We start from the raw sequence: 21,176 nt of genomic DNA, 5'->3' as shown, positions 1-21,176 counted from the left end.
AATAGTGATGTGGGCAGTGGTGTTACGTTGCTTTTTATGAAAGTTTTTTGTTGTTGTTATACAAAATCTACAAAACACTGTCTGAATTTCTTTCAATATCACTGGCATTTGGAACAGTTCTTAAGTCTTTCTTTCCAGAAGACTCTTAGATGATGATACTACTTTTGTTCAGAGATACTGAATATTGGATGTTATCATGGGAATGGTAGGTGTTCACACCTACAGTACAAAACAAGGTCTCCGTACCGCTCTACAGCTGCTAATCTTTCCACTCATTTAGAGGTATGTTTTAGAAAAGAGGTTCCTGAGCTCTGTATACCCCTATTATGTAACTTTTCACCCATCTGGAAAGACAACTGTGTTTCCTTGTGTTCCCTCTTTTATGCTCTCCTCTGTAGGAAAACCAAATCACAGATGTCTGAATATGTTAAGGGGGGAAAAAAGCTGCTCTATTTTGTTGTCCTAACTCACTAGACATTAGAAAGGATGTTATAGTCTGAAGTTCACATAGATGCTGCAAGTGTGCAGGTGGATGTTAAGTTTGTAATCCCTAAGGTATATAATGAATGTATTGCTTTTACAATGTCCTTTTAATAGCAAATAGCAACACAGCCAGTGCTTTAGCTTTTCTTCCTGCTGCTTTAAAATGCTACTTCATTCCAGCAGAGGATGATGATTCAAAAAAAAAAAAAGGTAACTATCGTTAAGTCACATTGAACAACTGACCGCTGTCTCTAGCAATGTGTAAAGCATTTCTCTTCTCATATGTTACTTCTCTTGAGTATTGAGTTCTAGGTTTTTGCTCTCATGCCTCGGTGTCTAACCACATTCCTGGATGCAGTCCAGTTCTTTCTGTTAAAATACTGCAGTTGCTTCTGTGCTGCAGCATATGTATTGATGGATGCATACTGAAATCCCATGCTGTGCTTCTGGTTGACTTCTGTTGACTGACTTAAAGATTTGTCATTTTGATGTGTTACATATTAGAATTACTTCTCTTTATTTACTGCCTTTTGATATAATAATGTGTTACATCTGAGTTTTGGATTTAAAGGAGAAAAATCCCTTTAAAGTTTCCTTTATAATAAAATGACTAGAAAATGATCACTGCATATCAGAACTGCTTTAAAAAAAAAAACCTACAGAAAGTAAGCAAAATGAACATTGTATAAACCCATAAGGAACAATAGAAATCATTTCTGATAAAAGAAACTCTAGGTCTAGCCTAAGTAATCTACTCAGTTACAACTGTCTAGATAAATGATTGGTTTTGTCCTTGAGGTGAATGCCTTTGACTAGCTTCTGGGAAGTCTGAATGGAAAACCCAGAAAACCTAGATGACTTGATATGCTTCTGTTGCAATTACCAAAGAAGGAATATTCATATATATTTTATTTTTTAAAAAACTTAAATCACAGTTTACCCTCCAGCTTCCCAGCTGCCTCCCAGCTTTGAGTTTCTGTTAAGGTCTATTTTCACTGTAAAGAAAACCTCCTCTCCTCAACCATATTGGAAGAACTGGCAAAATCTGGAGGAAAAATCCTTTTATACATCAAGATGGTCTCAGCACCATCAAAATGATTTTTACTTTAGCAAAAAGAAAAGCAGTCGCAAAACAGTGTTTGGGTGCATAAGGAGAACAAATAGGTTAACTGCCTGCAAGCACAAATTGCAGGATATGTATATTGGTGAATTGATTTTATTCAACAATGTACTTAGAGCAAGTAAGTGATAATCAGGGAGGACTACTGTGTTTAATGTTAGGTGCCTAGTTTGGGATTTATCTGACCTGAAGGCTGGTCACCTCACCTCCTCCCCCCCCCCCCCCCAGCATGTGATATGTGTAACAGAGGGCCCAAACTTAGATGCACAAGTGGACACGGCAGCTTCCCTTTTGTTCTGTTGCACTAAGCTCTTCTGCATTCCTCCCACGTACAGTCCTGTATCTCATTGCCTGTTGTTGCTATCTATCTACTAAGGGGTGTATTTTGATGGAGGAACCTTGGGAGAAGAACCTTTTGTTTTCCAAACAGAAATGGGCCATCTAGTTGGTTAATTCAGAAAACTTAGTCTTGCACTTGGGGGGGGGGGAATCTTTCATTTCTGCCATGCTAGGCCGCAGTGTTTCCATTATGGATGATTCAGTGCTATGAAAAATCAGTGTTTACACTGATTATAAATATTAACAGCTACTTCTTGGGATAACGTAACACTGAAGAAATGATGGCAAGTACTTAGTATAAAATGGTGGTTCACATAATACCAGAGTGCAAAGAGTGAGATCTGGAAAAAGTCTTTTAGGCTTAATTGAGCATCCCACACCACCAAAAAAAAGAAAAAAGGAAGTAGGAGAACAGCATTTTCTCCCCAGACGGAGCACAAAGGTGCGAAGTCTCCTTCCAGAAACTTCCTTCATGGGGGCCGGGGTAAGGCCAGCACGGGGGTTCAGCCCACTCCTCGTCAAAATCTCCCCTAACGTGGCAGACCCAAGACCCCTGAGGAGGAGATTATTAAGAGGTGGCCGAGTTTAGAGGCACACCGGCCACAACGAGGAGCTGCCCTCACCCGCTGCCTGTGAGGATGGAGGGTCTCCGCCCGTCCCGGCCGGGGCGCCCCGGGAAGGGTCCGAAGGGGGCTGGGGAGAGCCCCGCGCCTCCTCCTCCCTCAGCACCGGCGGCGGCCGTTGGTTGCGGCAGCGACCGTTGGTCGTGGCGGCGGCGGCACGCGCCCGGCACACGCCGCCCCTCCCCCCGCGGCGTGCCCCGCGGCGGCGGTCCCGCGAGGCAGCCCGGCGCGTCCCCGCCCGCCGCCGCCGCCGCCGCCGCCGCCGGGCGGGACCATCTCTTCCCCTTGGCGGGGGGGGTGCGCTCCGCCCCGGCTCCCCAGCTGGCCCGCCTCCCCGCGCCGCGCAGAGCGCCCCTCCGCCTGGCGCGCGGCGTGGTCACGCCCAGCGCAGGCATTAGCGCCCCCCGATGCAGGGCGCGGGCGCCTGGGCATCCTCCGGCGCGGCGGCGGCGGCGGCTCCGGCTCCGGCTCCGGCTCCGGCTCCTCCCCGGCACCTCAGAGCGCCGCGGGCGCGGAGCGGCTCTCAGCGCTAGCGAGTCAGCGGGCGCGGGCGCGGGCGGTGCGCGCTCCGCGGGCCCTTCCTGCTTCCCCCGCGACAAAGCCATGAAGCCGGCGGTGCTGGAAGTAATGAGGATGAACCGGGTGTGCAGGATGGTCCTGGTCACTTCCGTGGGCTCCTTCATCCTCGTCATCTTCTATTTCCAAAGTATGTTGCACCCAGGTAGGGACTCGCCGCACCGTGTCGCGCCGCGGGCACCGGCACCGGGCAGCGCCGAGCCGGCAGGCGGCCGCGGGGGCCGGCGGTGGCGGCCGGGCGCAGGTGCGGGGCGGGCGAGCCGCGACCCTCCCGCCGGGGTCTCCGCTCCCGGCGGCGCTGCTGCCAGCCCCCGCCTGCTCCGTCCCGCAGCTCTCGGGGACCGGGCTGGGGCCGCCCCTGGCGCGGGGGAGCTCCCCTCGCCCGCCCGCGCAGGAAACTTCCCGCTGGAGGAAAGTTGCGGGTTTTTTTTTTTCCATTTTTTTTCCCTTTTTCACCCTCGCCGTGTTTCATGCGCTCGGGGAAGCCGGTGCACGCGGTGTCCCGCGTCGCCCGCTCCTGTCCCGCCCGCACGGGCGCCTGGAGCTGCCGCTGCTGCCCCCAGGGTGCCTGCGCTTGGGGCTGTCTGGCTTTAATTTCTATTTATTTTTATTCATTTTTTTAATGTCAGCAGCGGAACGGGACCGCCAAGGTAACTCCCGGCGGTTTCCGCGCAGCGCTGTGCCCTGGCCGCGTGTGCGCGACCCCGGTGCGCGGGGGTCTCGGCTGCTGCTTTCGGGGGGGGGAGAGGAGAAGCCAAAAAGAAAAAAAGAAAGAAAAGAAAAAACCACCCTTGCGAACGCTTCCTGCGATGCGGACCGCGGCGGCGGAGCACGGCCGGAGCCCTGCCTGGGCGCGGCGGCTGGGCTCGGTGCAGCGCGGTGGAGGCAGGTTTGGGGAGTTTGCGGGAGCGGCGGCGGCTCGGCCCGAGGCCTCCTGCGCGGCCGCGGACACGCGTGGGGGCTGCGCGCCGCAGGCCTGGCCCCCTTCTTCCCCCCCCCCCCCCCACGCGCGATCTTAGCGCGTGTTTCTGCTCGCCCGCTGAGTGGGTGCGCGGGGTGCGGCTGTTCTGGGGTAGCTGCTCTCGGCTCCCCAAAACTTGCTTGGGGGGCGGCGGCTGGCTTGTACCCATCTATAAGAAAGCGGGGTTGGGCTGTGGGAACGCCAGGCTGCGTCCGCTGCGCGCATGGGTGGTTGTGGTGGGACTTCTCTGTGCAGCTGGACCGCAAATCTTACCTAGCGTGGCAAAAAATTAGAGTTTTGATCCTTCCATGTCTCTCTTTTTTTTTTTTTTCCCCCTTTTCCCTTCCCTTCCCTTCCCTTCCTTTCTGATAAATGAGGTTGAAATCAAAATTAGAGTGTCGTGTTAAAGGAATCTGATAGCAAAGCAGAGAGCCAGCTTTTGTAAAAGGGAATGATAATCTCTTTGTAGACCAGCTGTGGCAGGGGGCAAAGAGGGTGGCCAGACTTCTGGGCACGCAAGTCTTTCGAGCGGTACCTGTAAATTGCTCTTGCAAGCTCTCGAGTGTCATGGTCACAGGCACAGCGGTGGCAAATAACTAAATTCCAATTAAGTAAGAAACATGTATTCAGCCTGACTGTTTTTCCTTCCCTGTTTGATGTGACTACCAAACTATAGTTGGTTAAAAATGACCTTCCATAAAGTTTTTGGAGTTGCTAAGCCTTTACCTTACACATTGATATCATTAGGATTCGGTAGATCTACTCCTCTGTTGTAAGACTAAATCCTGTTTGGCATTTTTTTCTATCAGCTGTCTCCTTCTCCAAAGTTGGTACCATTTGCTTGATGAATCTGCTCTCTTATGGTACCCATCTGTGTTAATACCTGCCAACTTCTTGCAAAAATTTGCATATTTTTTTCTTTCCTGTTGAGTGTTCTCCATGCTTACTAGCTTCATAAGAAGTGCTCAGCCCTTAGCAGACCTGGGGAAGGCTTTATTTAGGGACTTCAGGGTGCTCTGCAAAATTATGAATTTGTGTTCCGAGCAACCAATTCAATAAAAAATAAAAAAAAAAATAAAAAAAAACAACTTTTCACACTGGTTACATCCCACAGCAATGTAGTTTGCATGCATATTCAGAAAATTTGGCCAAGAGTTAATCTTTCCCTCTTGTTTCAGATGAAGTATACTGCTGGAACACAAACTCAGCATGCAGTAGGTGAGAGATTAAATTAAATATTTTACTGTGAATTTTTGGACATATAAAATCATTGTCGAAGAATTCTCAATATGCTCTATAGCTGGCTACTGAGGATTATTGCTTTACATTCATGCTATTGTGAAACTATAGATAGGTTGAGATTTCAATACAATTGAAAGGATTTACCATAAATTCTTAAGAGGCTGTGATGCTGTGAAATCACTGGCAAGATAATCTAGACCCGTTTTCCTTTTGACACACATTTAGGTTGTTAGTGTAAGTAGAGTAGATCCGCAAAGAAATGCGATCAGAATGTGTCTGTCTCTAATGCACCTTTTCAATCATAACAGATTCTGCTTTTTTAATGGGCTATTTCTGTAATGGAAACGGCTAGAAATCTGTCAAAACTCTCATCTAGAAACATGCACAGTGTGATCATCCAATTTACATGTGGTTTGTAAAGCTCAAACAGCCATTGTCACCGGCTATCTATCACCTGACTATATGTGTTGCCATCTTTGTGGTTATGCGAGTGGTAGACCGATGTGGAGTCCTTGGAGGGGAGGGCAAGATAGTGAACTTACTTGCCGATGGGTATTTGTCAGGTAGCAGACCATTTTGAGTGATTGTAAATAGCTTTCTTCTAAGACACACTGATAACCTCTCTCGATGTAGATCCAAATGCTTTGGATCCACGTCCTGGGCAGAATGCATGGCGGCGGGTGGCACTGCAGGTATCGAGAGCTTTCAAGATCTTCGCCGGTTCTCCTCGTGTTGTGGAGCGTTCAGAATTTTAGCTGATCTTCTCTAGAGTGTATACTTTAGGAAGGCTACAGGAAGGAGCGGTGTTTTTGTTACGCTCTGGCTTGCCACCTGTCACTATTGTTAGGAGTTCACAGCGCTCTGTAAGGTAGGGCACCTTGCAATCAGAACTAGCAGAAAAATTTCCATCCAGACCTTTTGGATGGAGAATAAGGTTTTCTGTTCCCTGCAAGAAGTGTCAGCTCTTCATTCAAAATTTAGCAATTTCTTCACCCCCTCTACCACCTGTTTTCCAGAAGATTCTGCTCTTCGTGAATTTTAGAAGACTTGTTCTCTGCCCACAGAGCTTTCCAAGCAATTTTAGGTGTGATACAGAAGAGGTGGAAGAGGCTAGGAGGCAATTGAAGGATAAATCCAAACCCCCTCGGGGACAAAATAGCTCTTCATCTGTTAGATGGGCACTTGCCGTTTTGTAAGGTCTGAATGTGGATTGCTTGCTAGAAACACTAAAAACAAATTCTTGCCAGGAGATTGTTCCTTTGGGATAAATAAATGTGGGGGGGAAAATGCCACAGTTAAAGCCTTAGCCATGTCGCAGCTCAAATACCAGCATGTTGCAGGGACTGGGTGCTTTATACTTGTTCTTTTGGCTCCGTACTCTTTCTTTGTTGGGAAGCTGCTGGTAAGCGTGCTGTCTGGTTAATGCATCCTTGCATTGTATTCATTTTGGCAGAGATCTCCTGTGAGAGTTCCCTGACGAGTTGCCGGCAGGGGAAGTCGAGCAGCGTGGCTCTCCGCTGCCTAGGGACGCTGTAGAGAAAAAACCTAGCGATGGCCCTAGCCTTTGCAGCCTACTTGTGATCTGTGGGTTTGGGGCAGGCCAGCTCACTGTCTGTTCCTGAGGGAGGAAGTGGCCATGGGGACTTCTGTGTGATTTCCCATTGCCTGTTTAGCCTCTTGTGAAAAGAGAAGAAAAAATAGGCACACGCACGCAGACACACTCTACGGTATTTATTATAGCTGAATGGAGATTTCCACAGGATTTTTTTTCCTCAGAGTATTTCCTTGCTTTACTCCCATGCTGTGTACTGCCTGCAAGACAGAGTGCAACCTGGTTGTTGCTGCGTGCTGCTGGATTTATGTTCAGTGGGTCGGTGTTAGGGTTTTATGACAGCCCATCGTAGTTGTATCTAGTGCCTTTCATGTGAAATCAGTTCACTTACTAGTCCTTAGCCTGCCTACACTTTTGCAGACTTACTTGCTTCTCTGTAGCCATCCCAGCTGCAATGAATGGGACTGCCTGTCAGTAAGTGTGGGCAGGAGCTGCTCTGCTAGGCTGGGGCCAGGGATGTGCAAGATGCTGGGGATCCTTCAAGATGAAAGATCCCACGTAAAAGCAGAGTTAGTAATATTATCTTTATTTTACCTGAAACCAGCTTATGGAACTAAATTGTTCTAAATCTGTTTTCTTCACTGCAGACTTGAATGTTTTTTGCTCATTCTTTCATCTCCCCATCTCTGTGTGGGTTATTTCTTTTCGCTGTTCTGCTGTTGATGTTAACAAAGGTTAGATCCTCAGACTGGCCTCCTGTCCATGATCTTCTCGGTTACGCATGCAGCACCGTGCAACTGATAGCTTCTTGTTTCTTACAGAAGGCTGACATCTTGAGAAGGCTCAAGTGTCAGAACAGCTCAGATCACTTTGGATTTTTTCTTTACGTCTGAAGACAAACTCACTGTTGGTTTTGATGAAGATTTGGTTCTAAAATTGATTCAGTAACATCCCATCTTGAACATGATCCATGCTTGCTTCCCTGCTTATGAAGGGGAGCGAGACTTGCAAAGCTGTGCTTGAGCAGCGTTCCTTTGAGAGACACCATATATTGATTTAAAATTTTTCTGTTTGGGATACTGAGAAATGGATTTCATGTGACAGCCACCAGATTTGCGAGGGGGCTTTGCCGTAATCCTTTGTCCCTGTCCCTGTAAGCTTTTCATTGATTTCCATGTGACTACTTGATTGCTGTGAGCAAACTTGCCAAGCTCCAGTCCCTGTTCTCGAAGGTGCTGGTAATCTGGGAATGCTTTAAGTTGAGAGTTAAGCTGCTCTTTGTATCTTCTGAAAGTCCTGGTTAGTGAATGTTAAACTTGTTAGAAGAGCAACTTTTTCCATATCAGCAGGTATGACTAGCTTCTTGCAACAACCACTAGTTGACCTTAAGAAATAAAATAGACCCTGTTATTTCTGAGGGTATCCAAGCAAAAATTACCTGGCAATACCCACAGTAACTTCCTATTAAATTTTAAATTGTCAGAGTGTTTATTACTGCACAGTTACCATTTCCCCATGGTAGATTTTTTTTAATAAACTTTCAGTGTGCTCCCCCACCTTAATAAATACTGGGGAAGTATGTGCTGATTTTCATAACATTAGTGCCCTGTCTTCACAGATGTAAAACTGTCATGATTTGGCTCAAGACTATTTTTTTTCCAGAGATATAAAAGTTAAATGTGATCAGAATTTTTTTTTTCCTTTAGCAGTAAAATATATATATGAGCCAGAAATGCACAGTGCTTTTAATGAAAAAATTTATAGGGTTGATCAGGTGTAACCAGCACGTGAATTTTGTGTCTGTATAGGGTGGGCATATTTTCTGAATACTTAAATTCTTTCCTTAACTTTTTAGGAGTGACAGGTAGTTTATCTTGTACCATACCATGTAACTCTAAAAGCAGTTCAGAGAATTGGAAGAAATTAGATCCATGTTACTTTTCCCAAGACTGTATTTTGTTTGACTGGGTTGCCAGACATACTGTATCAAATCCTGCTGGACAAGGCTGTTCCAGTTGTCCTTGTGTGAATGTCGTTACGGTGTGGTTTTTTTTCCCCTCTCAAGCGTTTTGGGCTAATGCATATGTATTATGTATCAACTCTAAGGTATTCATGAGGGAGTTAAGAACAGAGGTGGGGGAACAAGGATTTGAGTATGATGGCTTTTCTTGCAGGTTGTGCGTATTGTTCAAGGCAAATGTTTGAATTCTTTGTATGACTTGTTTAAGTGTTAACATATATAAAAGCAAGTGCGGATGCACAGTTGAAGGACCCAGTTCAAATCCATGAAAAGAGCATGAGCTCTTCCCTTCGCATAAAAGAAATTAAATTCAGAAATTTCTGTTTGTACAGACCTGACATGTCAGGGGTAAAGATGGAGATGTCTGTGCTGGGTCATTTAGATTCAGTAACCACCTACTATTTTACAGCGATAACATTTCAAAGCACCTTCTTCTTTATGTTGAAAGTTCCTGTGGAACTTGGGCATGTCTGGTGTTCATATATGGAGTAGACATATGCTTTTATAGTAGCTATTCAAACTATAGAGTTTGGTTAATTCCTCTTAGTGTTTCAGTAACCAAGTTATGGATAATGTCCTTTTGTTGTAGGCAGAATGCTTGCATACAGCAAAGCAATGTTCCTGGCTCGGAGCTCATCATCTAACTAGAAGATGAGACTGCCAGAGACTATAGCGAATCAATGAGAGATTTCAGTTCCTAATTATCTCTTGCTCATTCCTCTAGACAGCAGCGGGATTTTCTTGGATTCCAATTTTGTGAATGTAATCAGTGGAGGATACAGTGTGTTCCCCTTTCATGTAATTGTTTGGCATCTGGAACTGAGGTATCAGGAAAAAAAAATCAAAATTCTCCTGCATATACACTTGTACTCTGCATAGCTTCTTCTGCATAGTGTTCTTATCCCCCATTTTTCAGTTAATGCGAGGTTGATGAATATGGTGGCCATCATACTGGTACAATCAATTCCCAGCATCTTGAGAAAGTTTCACAGCTTTGAAGTAGAAGCAGTTACCTGTTAAAGCGGGCTTGCCCTCTCCCCGTGCTCCATATTAAGGAATTAGTTGTTGGCTGTGTCATCTAGAGTAGATCCGTTCCCTCCTGTCTGACTTTAGTCATGGGCTACCATACACATGGTCCCTGATGGACTTTGCCTCACCTCCCTGCTGTCCTGTCCTGTTGTTGCACCAGAGGGTGCTGACCATCCCGTGGAGGCATCTGTCCTTGCTGTGATAGTCCTCCCAGCCCCAGGGGCTGGCGGTGAGCCTCTTCCAAAGGAAATGTGGATTGTAGGTATGCCTTTGAAAGCTGGCTTGTTTTTCCTGCTCTGCTCTTCTGTTGAACTTAAATAGTGTGAAAAGCTCTGTGCTGGCGAGTCTCGGAGAGCCAGAGCAGATGACAGCATCCTTATTTCTGTGAACAGTATTAAACAGCATGGTATAAATAGGTGCAGCATAAGTATTTGATAATTTGCAGCAAGCAAACTTTGTGTGTGTGTAAGTCAGGGAGATTTCACTGTATTAAACTCCCTTACCTCATGTACTTCACGTTTAAATATACAATTTGTCTTTGTTTTAAATTAATGTACTCTTTTTGGTTGCTCTTTGCACCTTGCCCGATGTTGGCAATAAAAGTAGACCACAGCTTTGCTTTGGTTTTATTAATTACTTTTACACACTGGAAATGATGCCCTAAATAGGGTGTTAATATTTAGCTTGTAGGAGTCAGAAGGATTTAAAAAGAAGAAAAATCATGTGGCTACCACTGGAAACTTTACAATGAAGTGTCATTAAGCATGTTTACTGACATCGAGGTTAGATTGGGAATCTGATTTTTTTTTGGGGGGGGGGGGGGGAATCCTCTTTATTTTATCTTTCCTGATGTGAATGAGCATTTGTAATATGTTGACTTTAAGGGGGGGGCAGGGAAGTGTGTGCACTCATCTTTTCCCTCCTCCTACAAATTCTGTAATTTAGGGCCTGGGTAACTCAAATGCATTGATTTCTGAAGTGCAAACCCTTTACCCTCCTGCAAGATGGCTCTTGTAATGTGTGTGAGATCTTTTGTTATTAGAAGAAATCCCAGAAGTGCTTAGGGTTTTATGTAGGTACCTTTGTTATTTTACTGATTGAAACATGCACTTGGAGTTGTTTCTTGTTTCTGTTGTTTCTTCTTGACTTATGCAGGTATTTGGAGACATCCAGCCTGGGAAGAAGTATTTATTTTATGAATTCTTTCTCGCTAAGATGTGGAAGAACAGTAGCTTTTTTTTGTGAAAGTGAATTTCCAGATGTGAAACAATCAAATCATATAAATGCTTGTCTACCCTTAGTTTTACAATGAGAAGTACCGTAGACTTCAAGGGTGTGAGTAAAGTGATCTGCATGTGCTTTTGCAAGATCGGGATCCTTGCTCTTTCCTGTAGTATGTGAAAGAGGAGGATATGGTCTCTCAGCTGTGCTTGTTCTGTAAAGGAACTGGCTGTTGTCATCTCAGGCTGAAAGATGCTGTCCTTGGTAATCTTAATTTCAAAAGATTGTGTCTTTTTATGTCACTTGGCTGGGCTATGGGAGATGATGGCTTTTAATTGCAGAGTCCATACAAGGAATAAAAGCCTCTGTTAGGTTTCAGTCCATCTCTTGAGCACGTTGTACCCCATACAAAGCAGAGAACTATGTTCTTTTTCTGTTTTTTTCCCCAACATTTTTTATTCATTTTATAAGAGGCTCTGTTATAAGAGTTTAAAATGTTTTGTAAATAATAAAAATTGTGGGTTTTGTGACCCTCAGAGTAATGCTTTCTGAATTCCCTTAACAGATGGCATACTTTGTATCTAGTCATTTTCATGCTTTTTGGCTAATAAATGATTTTGTAATGGGGTCAAAAAACTTAAAATGGGTAACTTGTAGGGATTTTGGGATTAGGAAAGGTAGAGGTATAATTAATACGGTGGCTGTAATTGGATCTCATGGATAGTCTCTACTGTAATACTTATCTTAGAACAAAGAGCTTCAGGTAGTTAAAAATCCTTTTAAAGACTGCGTGATTGTGCTTTAAGGTTGATTGGTATGCAGGCAGGATGACTCTTTGTCTGTTTCATCTTAGGTGACCTGATATGGAATAGCATGTTCTGCACCCATGTTGTAGTACTGGGAATCCAGTGTGTCCTTCTAGTAAGTTGTGCTGTAACAGCCCTTGTTGGAATTGAGAGAAGAGAATTAATAATAACTGGGGGGGAATAACACTTGTTTAAAAAGTTAGTGATAAATAAAATCTGTCAGTTGGGGTCATAAGTATCAAATTGATAAAGCTTCTCTTGGTTAAGCATTTTGGTATTGATTAACTTCTAGAATATATTTGATTTGCCAGATGGGGTAAACCTTTTATCTTAGGAGTTGTGTTTGTGTGCACATAATTGTGAAGCTGACACAACTGAGTGGGACAAATATATCACAGAATCAGGATGGCTATTGACACATGTATTCTGCCTCTTAAGTGTTGCTGTGTCCCACTTTCTTGGGTTAGTAATTGTTGGTGGGAGCACTAGTAGTCAGCCGGACACTCCAAAGTTCTTGCTGCTGTTGTGCTAGCAGTCACGTGGACTGTGCCTGCTGATCTCTGCCTCTCCATCTTTTTTCTCTTCCCAGATGAGCCTAGGTGGTCTCCTGTGGCAAGTTTGGGCAAGCTCAAACATGACCACAGCTGCCTGCTAGGCTGTTGGGTTTGTTTTTTGTTCTGGGCAAGCCGTAAGATTTTATGACTTTTTCTGAAAGAAGTATATTGATGAGTGGTTTGAGTATGTTGATTGCGTGAGGTCTGTGTGATTGCCTGCAGAAGTCAATAGCTGCTTTTCACTTGATTTTTAGCAAGCACTGGGTCAGGTCTGCTGCACCGGAACAGAGACTTTCTGAATTGCATACAGGGCATGCTTCTCCTGTGGTGGTAGAAACATTAGATCAGAGGCTCGAGGGGACTTCTGAACTGTTTTAGCCGTGTAAATCTGGCTCAGCATCATTGAGCTGAGTAGGTTAATTCTGGATCAAAGCTGCTATAACGAAGAGCAGAATTTGTCCCTCAGTGTCCTCTTACAGAACATGACCGAGCAACAGCTTTGCTTTTCTATTCTTTCTCACTTGTTTGTCCTACCTAGAGTATTTCTGCACAAGTGAATGGTAGCTTTTTTTCCCCACAGAGGTACATGCTTGAAGTATTGAAAAGTCTACTGTCTTTTTTCATTAGTTTGAGTGAAAATAACATTGGCAGATTAATTATATGCAACTGTTAACATGCAGGCCATCAATGTTACTGAAGTATACTGGTCCTGCTGTAGAACTTCACTATCCCACGCAGAAAAGGCTATTAATATTTCTGACATGACAGCGAAAGCGTAATTGCATTAAAGAAAAAAATTGAAAAAGTTGGAGCTTCCGGAACTATTAACTATTTAAAATTCTTTTGATATACTAAATGAACTGAAATGGATAATGGAAGGCAGACACAACTTAATTAAGTTCATATTTGGCAGCCTTGATCCAGTTCCCCCTTTACCCCAAAACTTATTAGTTTTCCTAGTGAGTCTTTCCACGTTCTGTTGCCTATTTCCTGAATACTCTTCCTGTAATGTTCCGGAGTGGGCAAAGAAAAACTTTGCAGTGGGCACCAAGACAGTTAGAAAGACAAAAATATACACAAGGTCATTGTTTCTAAATGATTAGGAGTGCACAAAGTCTATACATTGGTGTAATGTGAGTGACTTGCAGCCTCATCTCTCTCAAGAGTGCTATAGCCAGGGTGGTAACATGTTATTGTGAGAACTCTTTATGCAACTAGAAATGTGTCTCATTCCCTTCTGTGTGGTTGGGCACCAAGGGAAACAGGCTGTAATTCTTGCTTCTCCAAACTAGCTTGGGTTGTTTCCCATTGCTGATCTTTACATTGACTTTTTCCCCTCATTTTGGTTTTCTTTGTGCTCTTTAGGCCTTTTGCTTGTTTCTACATTCATTAGCATCTGATGTCAAAACAGACCAAATGTGATTTATTTAATGCTCCCTTTCCGACTGTGAGGGGATCTCTTGATCTCTTGTCATTGGGTTGTACCTGAACCAATTTTACCCTGCCAGAGTAGTTTATGCCTAGAGTATTTCTCTAGCATTGTGGAAGCCCAGCAACACTGCCATATGTAAAGCAGTGTAGGTCATATATTAACATCCAGTCTGTGCTTTTTGTGCATCTGCTGCAATGGGCTGCTTTCATCATCACCAGCTATCATTTGTATGATATTGTTTTCTTAGCAGGGAGCAACAATTAGGAGCAGTATTTCTGGAGATCTTTGAGGGTTTGGACCCAAATCTACTTCTTTAAACCTGCTGATGAAAGCAAAGTTACTATTACAAATGTTTTATGAAGTAGGCCCATACTTTCTTCTTCACACCATAGTGAGGGGAACTGAGGCATGAGTGGGAGGGGGGTATGTGAGGAGGGGCTTAGTTAATGGTGCTCCAGCAGGCTAGTGACACACCTAGGACTAAAACTTGAGGGTGGAACGTTTTTGTGGAGTCTGACTGATGCTTGTGTAATTTGAGGGCTGTAGTCTCCCTATCTCCTTTAGGCTTGGAGTGGACTATAGCACAAACTAGATGTTGGGCACAGCTAAGGTCCCAGCACTCAGCCCAAGGGACACTGCTGCAGCCCTGTCCAGGCACAGTCTAGACTTGAGGGTCCCTGCTGGGGATAGTTGTGTTTCCTTCCTGGTGCTCCTACCAGGAAAATCGTCCTGTTGCAGATACGTGGGGCTTCAAAAGCTCCTTTTATAGAGCTCTCCTGTGCAAGGTTCCTGCCTCAGAACCAGGAGTTTTGCTCCAGGTTTTCTGAGTCCTGATTCAAGGTCCAATTTAGTCAGACATCCTCTGCTTGTCTGTAGTAGTCTTTCCCTGCTCTGGAAAGGCTATTCCCTAGGCAGTGTTTAACTCAGAAAAGTGGTCTTTTTGGTGAAAGTGTCTTGGCAATGCTGTTACACAGATGTCTACTGAGATGTCATTTGGTGCTTTGGATGTAGGAATATTGAGAGGGAGACCATGCCTAGGCTTAGAAGTCTCTTTGCTGGAATAGCAAACCTGCCTTACGGTAGGTGATGTTGTGCATGGACAGCTTCTGCCAGTAAAACACTGGACTGATCAGAATAGCTGGTGAAAAGGCTTGCCTCTCCCCGCTTTTGCTTTGTGCTCAAGTGTGTAAAGGGCCCTTGCCACCAAATCCAAGAGTGCGTGTGTGTGGTGGGGTGTTTGTTTTTTTTAAAGAGCACGCACAACAAAACCATACCCTTTCTGTGGCCTTCTTATGTCAGCAAACCTCTTAAGTGTTCCTCAGGGCTGGCTTGGGTGATTGACTGTAATTCCCTGGATTTTTGACTCGTGTGCCTGTGATTAACCTTTAATTTACCTGTAAATTAAAATATAATCCCAGTTTGCAGATTGATATCAAAGTCCCTGTGCTTCGCTTGTTCTCCTTTTATTAGACTTTAAGGACAAAGTTCCCCCTCAAGGTTGCTCTTGCTTATTTCAAAAGGGCAGTATCAGTGAAACATGGGAAGGTCTGGGACTGCTGAGTAGTGTATCTGTGCTGCCCTTCAGACCTGCCTCTAGTGCACGTCGTCTGTGACGGCTGCAGGATAGCGCTGGTGTTCGTTCCTAGAAACAGAAGTCTGTGGTATAGCGTGTTATGAATGCGTTTGCTACTGCTCGAAAAGGCCTCACCCTTAAATCTAGCACCTTGCTTGTTCAGTTCTTGCAGAGGTCTGGAGCATCAGAAGTAATACTTCATGTAAAGCTGTTCAAGGTAGGGAACCTGATTATTGATAAAGCCTGGTATTTAACATGTTTGAAAGGATTTTTTTTTTTTACCTCAGTCTTGCAAACATATGCAAAAAATCTTCTTGCCATGCTAAACCTGTGACTGATTCTCCCACAGGTGCATATGCACAGGACTATAGCTTATGAACTGCAGTGAGGCACTTTGAACACCTAGACTGTGCTCAGTGCTGCAAGACACCTATGAATTCTATATTTTTCCCTCCCCTACTGACCAGTAAGTTTCTGTCCCCTCTCATAGTCTGTCAGCGTCCTGTGGGCACTACCAGGCCCAGCTCAGCCTGGGACTATCACTCCCTGCCCCACAGTGCTGTAGTGGTGCCGATCTCCTGCCCTTGCCTGTCCATGGGCCCCCAGACCTGAGCCGTGGGTGACTGCCCAGCCCAGCCTTGGCCCACTCCTCTCCCCCCAGAGGTGCCCGATGCCCAGGACTGGGGCTGTCCCTGGCCACCCTGCTCCCTCAGGCTGTGATGGGTGATCTCATGCGAGTGGAGAGTTTTGCTGAGGCTCTGTGCTGAGCTGCTCAGTTCCCTGATGGTGGCTAGCATGAAGCACCTCAGAGAAGAGAGCAGGACATCTTCATGGGGAGTAATTCGCCTAGAAGGAGGCGTTTGTGTGAAATTCTGGGATATGAGTTTCTTCTCATTCCTCTGTCAGCTAGAGATTAGTTTTGAATCAAATTTAAAAACAAAACACAAAAACAAACAAAAACCTTTGACTGTCCTGAGTTGTGGATGATACAGAATTGCCAGCATGCTGCATCTGTATTTTCGTGTTTGGGACAGGAGCTGCTTTAAATTTCCAATTACAGGTGAAAAAATAAGTTTTTTCTTTTTTCTCCAAACCTTTACCTTCCTTGCTGCAAATAGCAAGGTTGTCTCACATTTGTCATCTTTTCTATCTGTAGACAGTTTTAAGTGCTATGTAGTTATATAGCAAACTGGAAAAACGTAAACATGTCATCCTGAAGCAAAGGCATGCAGAGACGGCACTATGGCCACATCAAATACCACATGCGTGAAAATTAAAGGAGCTGATTTTTGCGCAGACAACCAGTGTTTATGTGTTTAATTTATGTAGTAGCCCTTCCAGCTCCCATCTGTTCTGGTGCCCTTTGGCAAGTGGGTTTGCTTTTTTTTTTTTTTTTTTAACAAGCAAAGACATTGTCAACTTCAGGGAGTAAGAACTGGCTTGTATTTTACTTGCTGCTTTCTTCATCCCTGTTACAAGGAGATCTTTAGGGAGAAGAGCCTGACCCCAGGAAGGAAGGAAGCTTTGTCTTCCTGGACTGCCAATAATCTGTCACTACAATACAAAGTTGAGAGGTCAAAGCTGCAAATTGAGCACTTATGACCTTAATATGTCTCCGGATGCTTTTTTTTTTTTTTTTAATAGGTAAGTGATGCAGCCGCAAGAGCTTCATGCTGTAAATGAATGGTCTGAAGGTCCAGTGTCTGTGTTTTTACACCTATGGCTAAAGTATGCCTGCTAAGGAGTTTTGTCAAGAGCAGAGGGTGCAAAGGTCAGAGTTCACGTTCAGATGGACCGCAGCAATTAGCTGGCAGGAAGAAGAGGGCAGTTTCTCCTTTGCTTTAATCTGTCCTTGCTATTCTGCAGCACCAGGGCACTTTGTGCCTCTGCTTAAGCAGAGTCCTGTGGTGGCACTGAGTAGACCTAATCTTGAATGTGTGCTCTAAGAAATCTGATGTGCCTGACATGTTGGCAACACCAACGCACGTAATTGCACCAACACACGTAATTGAGCTGTTCTGAATCTGCGCAGCTCTCGATGTAGGCCGGCTAGTCCCCCATGCAACAGGAAAGCAAGTTACTGCTGAAAGCAGTAGCTGGCCGCCAAAACTGATAGTTCTGACAGGTCTGTTCAAACTCAAATGGGAGCCTGTATTTGATCCCAAATATCACCTCCCATCTGAACTGTTTTGAAATAAGCTTGTGGGTAGATAGGGGCTTCATGTGAGCTCGTGTGTGTGGATGAAGTGAAAGCTTATATTTCTGCTACTACTGGAGTAGGTATCTCATACTGCCAAGGTGCTTATGTTAGGTAGGTTGGTCAGCTGGGCTCCTTCCTGGGATAGGCAGATAGCCTTCCCTGAGGGGTGTTAGGCTAAGCTGCTGATATGGACACATGGCCCTGCAAGGTCTGGCTCAGGGAGTGAGAGGTGCCCCAGCCTGTTCTTGGACACAGTACTAATAGTTGCTTCTGTGGATAATCTCCTTTGTCGGGAAACTAAGCTACAGTCAAATGGCCAAAGCAGCAGAATTAATCTCGTTCCTAGCAACTTGTCCACAGCTGTACAGGAAGCTATTGGTGGAGCAGGGAATTGAGCCCACGTCACCACCACTGTCTTTTCTCTGATGGCTTGCCCATCCCAGTTCTGCTGACATTGCCCAAAGACATGGTCGTTGAGTGATATGCTCCAAGCTTATTAGGTTGAACGGACCCCATGTGAATGGGTATATGGAGACTGCTTTGTACTGTGTTAATGATTTATACCTTTAGTTTAATCACACAGCAAAGTGCCTCATTTTCTGCTTTTTATAATTGCTCGGCTCTGCAAGGTTTTTACTTCCTGGTCAGATGTCTCAGTGTGTTTTCCCCACTAGCTTTTTATACAAATTATTTTTTGCTGCAACTTCTGTTCTGTCTGTCCCTTTTCATATGGGGGAATACACGTGTCAGGGAGCAGTAGAAGTGGGGCTGTCCCATTAGGCAGAACAAGTTGGGAGCCAAGGGTGACCCCAGCACAGGTGGTGCCCTCACTGACAGGGAGCCATCCCACAGCACCTGAGCAGGGCAGCGATGGGTTCTGGCCATGGTATGAGGTAGGATGAGGTAAAAAGTTGGGGAGATCCCCTGGATGGACCCAGACTCAGCAGGAGATAGGACTGGAGACAAGGCTACCTATAACATGAGTCTGAGGTCCACCTAGGAGACAGGTCTACCCATTATATGGATCTGAGGTCCATCTGAGATGACTAGCTGGGAAGTCTGGACATCAGGAGAAAGGGCAGGGCACAGGGCTGTCCACAGTGCAGCTCAAGTCAGGAGTGAGTGCCTAGCTTTGAGCTTAAATGGACCCTTGCCTTGAGCCCCTAGCCTTGAGCTTAAATGGCCTGTAGGCAAGAAGGTGTTGCTGTGGGTCCTGGGTGAGGCTGGCTGGGGCAGTTAAGGCCTCCTGGTGCCCTCAGGGCACTGACGGTATGTTTGCTAGGTCATCTGTTTTTATGATCTGCTGACTCCTCACCTCTTGAGAACAGCTCTTCTAAAGGGCGTCAGAAATGGCTTTGTACTGCAGAGGAGTCTAAAGATGAACATAAGGCAATGAGAAGAATTTGCTGTGCAAATTACTTCCCCTGTCATGATCACCAGAGTTTTGTGTTTCATGCAAGGTTAAAGCGTTATGGTTAATCTTTGCTTTTAGACTCTTCCAATTTTGGCTGCTAAATGCTAAGATCCTTTGGGGGGAGAAAAGTATGAGTGACCTTGTCTTGAAACACAGCATTGAGACACTTAGCTGTTAAAGCCAGGGTTAACCCAAACCTGCCAAGCGGCTGCTGCTTTAGACCTACAGAAGTGAAGCTGGTTATCCTTTAGATGACAAGAACCACATCTGGTGTAATCCTGGGATTTGCATTATTGTTCCAAATTTTAAGTCGGTGGTTTGGGAAGAGATGGAAATAAGAGGATAAAAGGTTGATGGTGTGTGTAGATAATCTGATCCTGTTTCTGTTAAAGGGGGAGGAAGTCCCTACTAGGGGAATCCAATCACAGATATTTATTCAGAGGAGAACTAGTTACTTTCTGCTAAATGGATGAACATATCCTGTCAGGTGTTCATAGAGCAGCAGGACTTACTCTGCCTGTGTGCAGTGCCTATCAGTGCTAGCTGGTGATGTGCATGTACACTGAAGGTCACAACTTTTCATTACTTCCTCTTCTCCCTGAACCTGCTGCCCTCTTTTGCCAAAGCTGCTGGCTCTGGTGGTCCTGGCAGGCAGACTGCACCAGCATGCACAGACAGAGCGTCCTTGCCTGCAGATGCTGCTCTGCACTGGGCCATTCTTCACAGTTAACGTTGGTATGCTTCCCGAGCTGAAACGTGATGAGGCAGGCAAAATCTGATCAAAGCCCATGCCTAATTGGATTTTTAGCTTGTGCTTTAAAAATGTTAGATTTTTAAGTACTCCCATTAGTAGGTATTAGTACCGAGGAGAAAAATGTGACCAGGGAGTTCTTTGAGTCAGAATTTAAGTATAAGTAAAAAGAGATTATAGAATGTAATAATAGAAATGCTTTCATTAAACAGAGAACATGTGCGGGTGCCATAGGAAGCATGCACACCGCTGGAACCTGTGGATGCACATAGAAAACGCACTGGCCTGTGGCACACAGCTTGGTGTCAAGGCAAGAGAATCATTTTTCTGAGGGGAGGAAAGGGGAGTTAGCAGAGCAGTTGTTTGGTACTTCCTCATTGTCAGCTGTGCAGTTGGTCCCTTTTGGAGGGAGAGGATTTTTATCCCAAGGGACTAGGCAGAAGAGAACCCAAATTCACATGTGGGTTCAGCCAGGAAGAATCAACCTAGCCAGCAGCAGATTGCACTGTGTTGGAATAGTACTGCTTCATGAGTGCGCTGGAGTAGTAAACTAAGAAGTTAAATTATAATCTGTGTTTTTATCCTTTTGCTATATATCCTGGTTAATTAATTAACAATCGAATACTCCTTTTGCAGTGTTGCCTGTCAGTTGGATGTTTTTTTACTTTACCAGTCCCATCATAGTGGTGGGTTTCATTATTAGCAAATGCTTCTAATTAAACTGGAAGGTAACACACACAAGTGAGAGCAGTTTAAATATGTTTATCTCCAGTTGTAAGAACAAGTTCCTCCAATTCTCAATTATGTATCACTTTCAATTGCATTATGACAAGAATTTATTAACCTTGTGTTATGAGCAATTAGGTATAATGTGCCACTTTCTAATGATAGATAATGCATTTTACAGTGAGTGCATCATTCATTAGTATTGTTACTGTTTGTGTGTCACCACTGGTTACTTCTGACAGAAGTTGTAGATTTTTGGGTATATTTGCTAGCCTGTGCTTGCTTTTCCTTTACTGAAATATATTATTCAGCAGCAATATCCTAGGGAGGACACTTCCACCTGTGCAGGGGACTAGAAAGTGTAAATAATTTCTTATGTTCTACTGTAAGTTTTCAGCTGCCAGAACTGGCACTGTCCTGCAAAAAGGACACTTCTATCCTTCCTGGGCTGTGGTGGTGCAAGGATTTGTAGTGATGCACAACAGACCAGTTGAGAGAACTGTCCCAGATGAGCAATAATATTAAAGGTCAGATTTGCATTCACAGGCAGAATG

General features: G+C 44.9%; 1 protein-coding gene across 2 annotated transcripts in view; it reads left to right on the top strand.

Moving 5' to 3' along the window:
• Window positions 1-2,904: 2,904 nt before the first annotated feature.
• Window positions 2,905-21,176, top strand: part of CHST11 (carbohydrate sulfotransferase 11) — a 183,321-nt gene continuing 165,049 nt past the window's right edge. Inside the window, exon 1 of one of the 2 annotated variants that reach the window (XM_026117994.2) lies at window positions 2,905-3,271. In XM_026117994.2, coding sequence (XP_025973779.1) covers window positions 3,169-3,271 — 103 coding nt within the window. In that variant the 5' untranslated portion in view covers window positions 2,905-3,168. Of the gene's footprint in view, window positions 3,287-21,176 lie in introns of both variants that reach the window. The other variant, XM_026117992.2, reaches the window with a different exon arrangement.

This window comes from Dromaius novaehollandiae, chromosome 1 (assembly GCF_036370855.1).
Source record: "Dromaius novaehollandiae isolate bDroNov1 chromosome 1, bDroNov1.hap1, whole genome shotgun sequence".
NCBI lineage: Eukaryota > Metazoa > Chordata > Aves > Casuariiformes > Dromaiidae > Dromaius > Dromaius novaehollandiae.
This window is presented reverse-complemented; position numbering and strand designations above follow the sequence as displayed.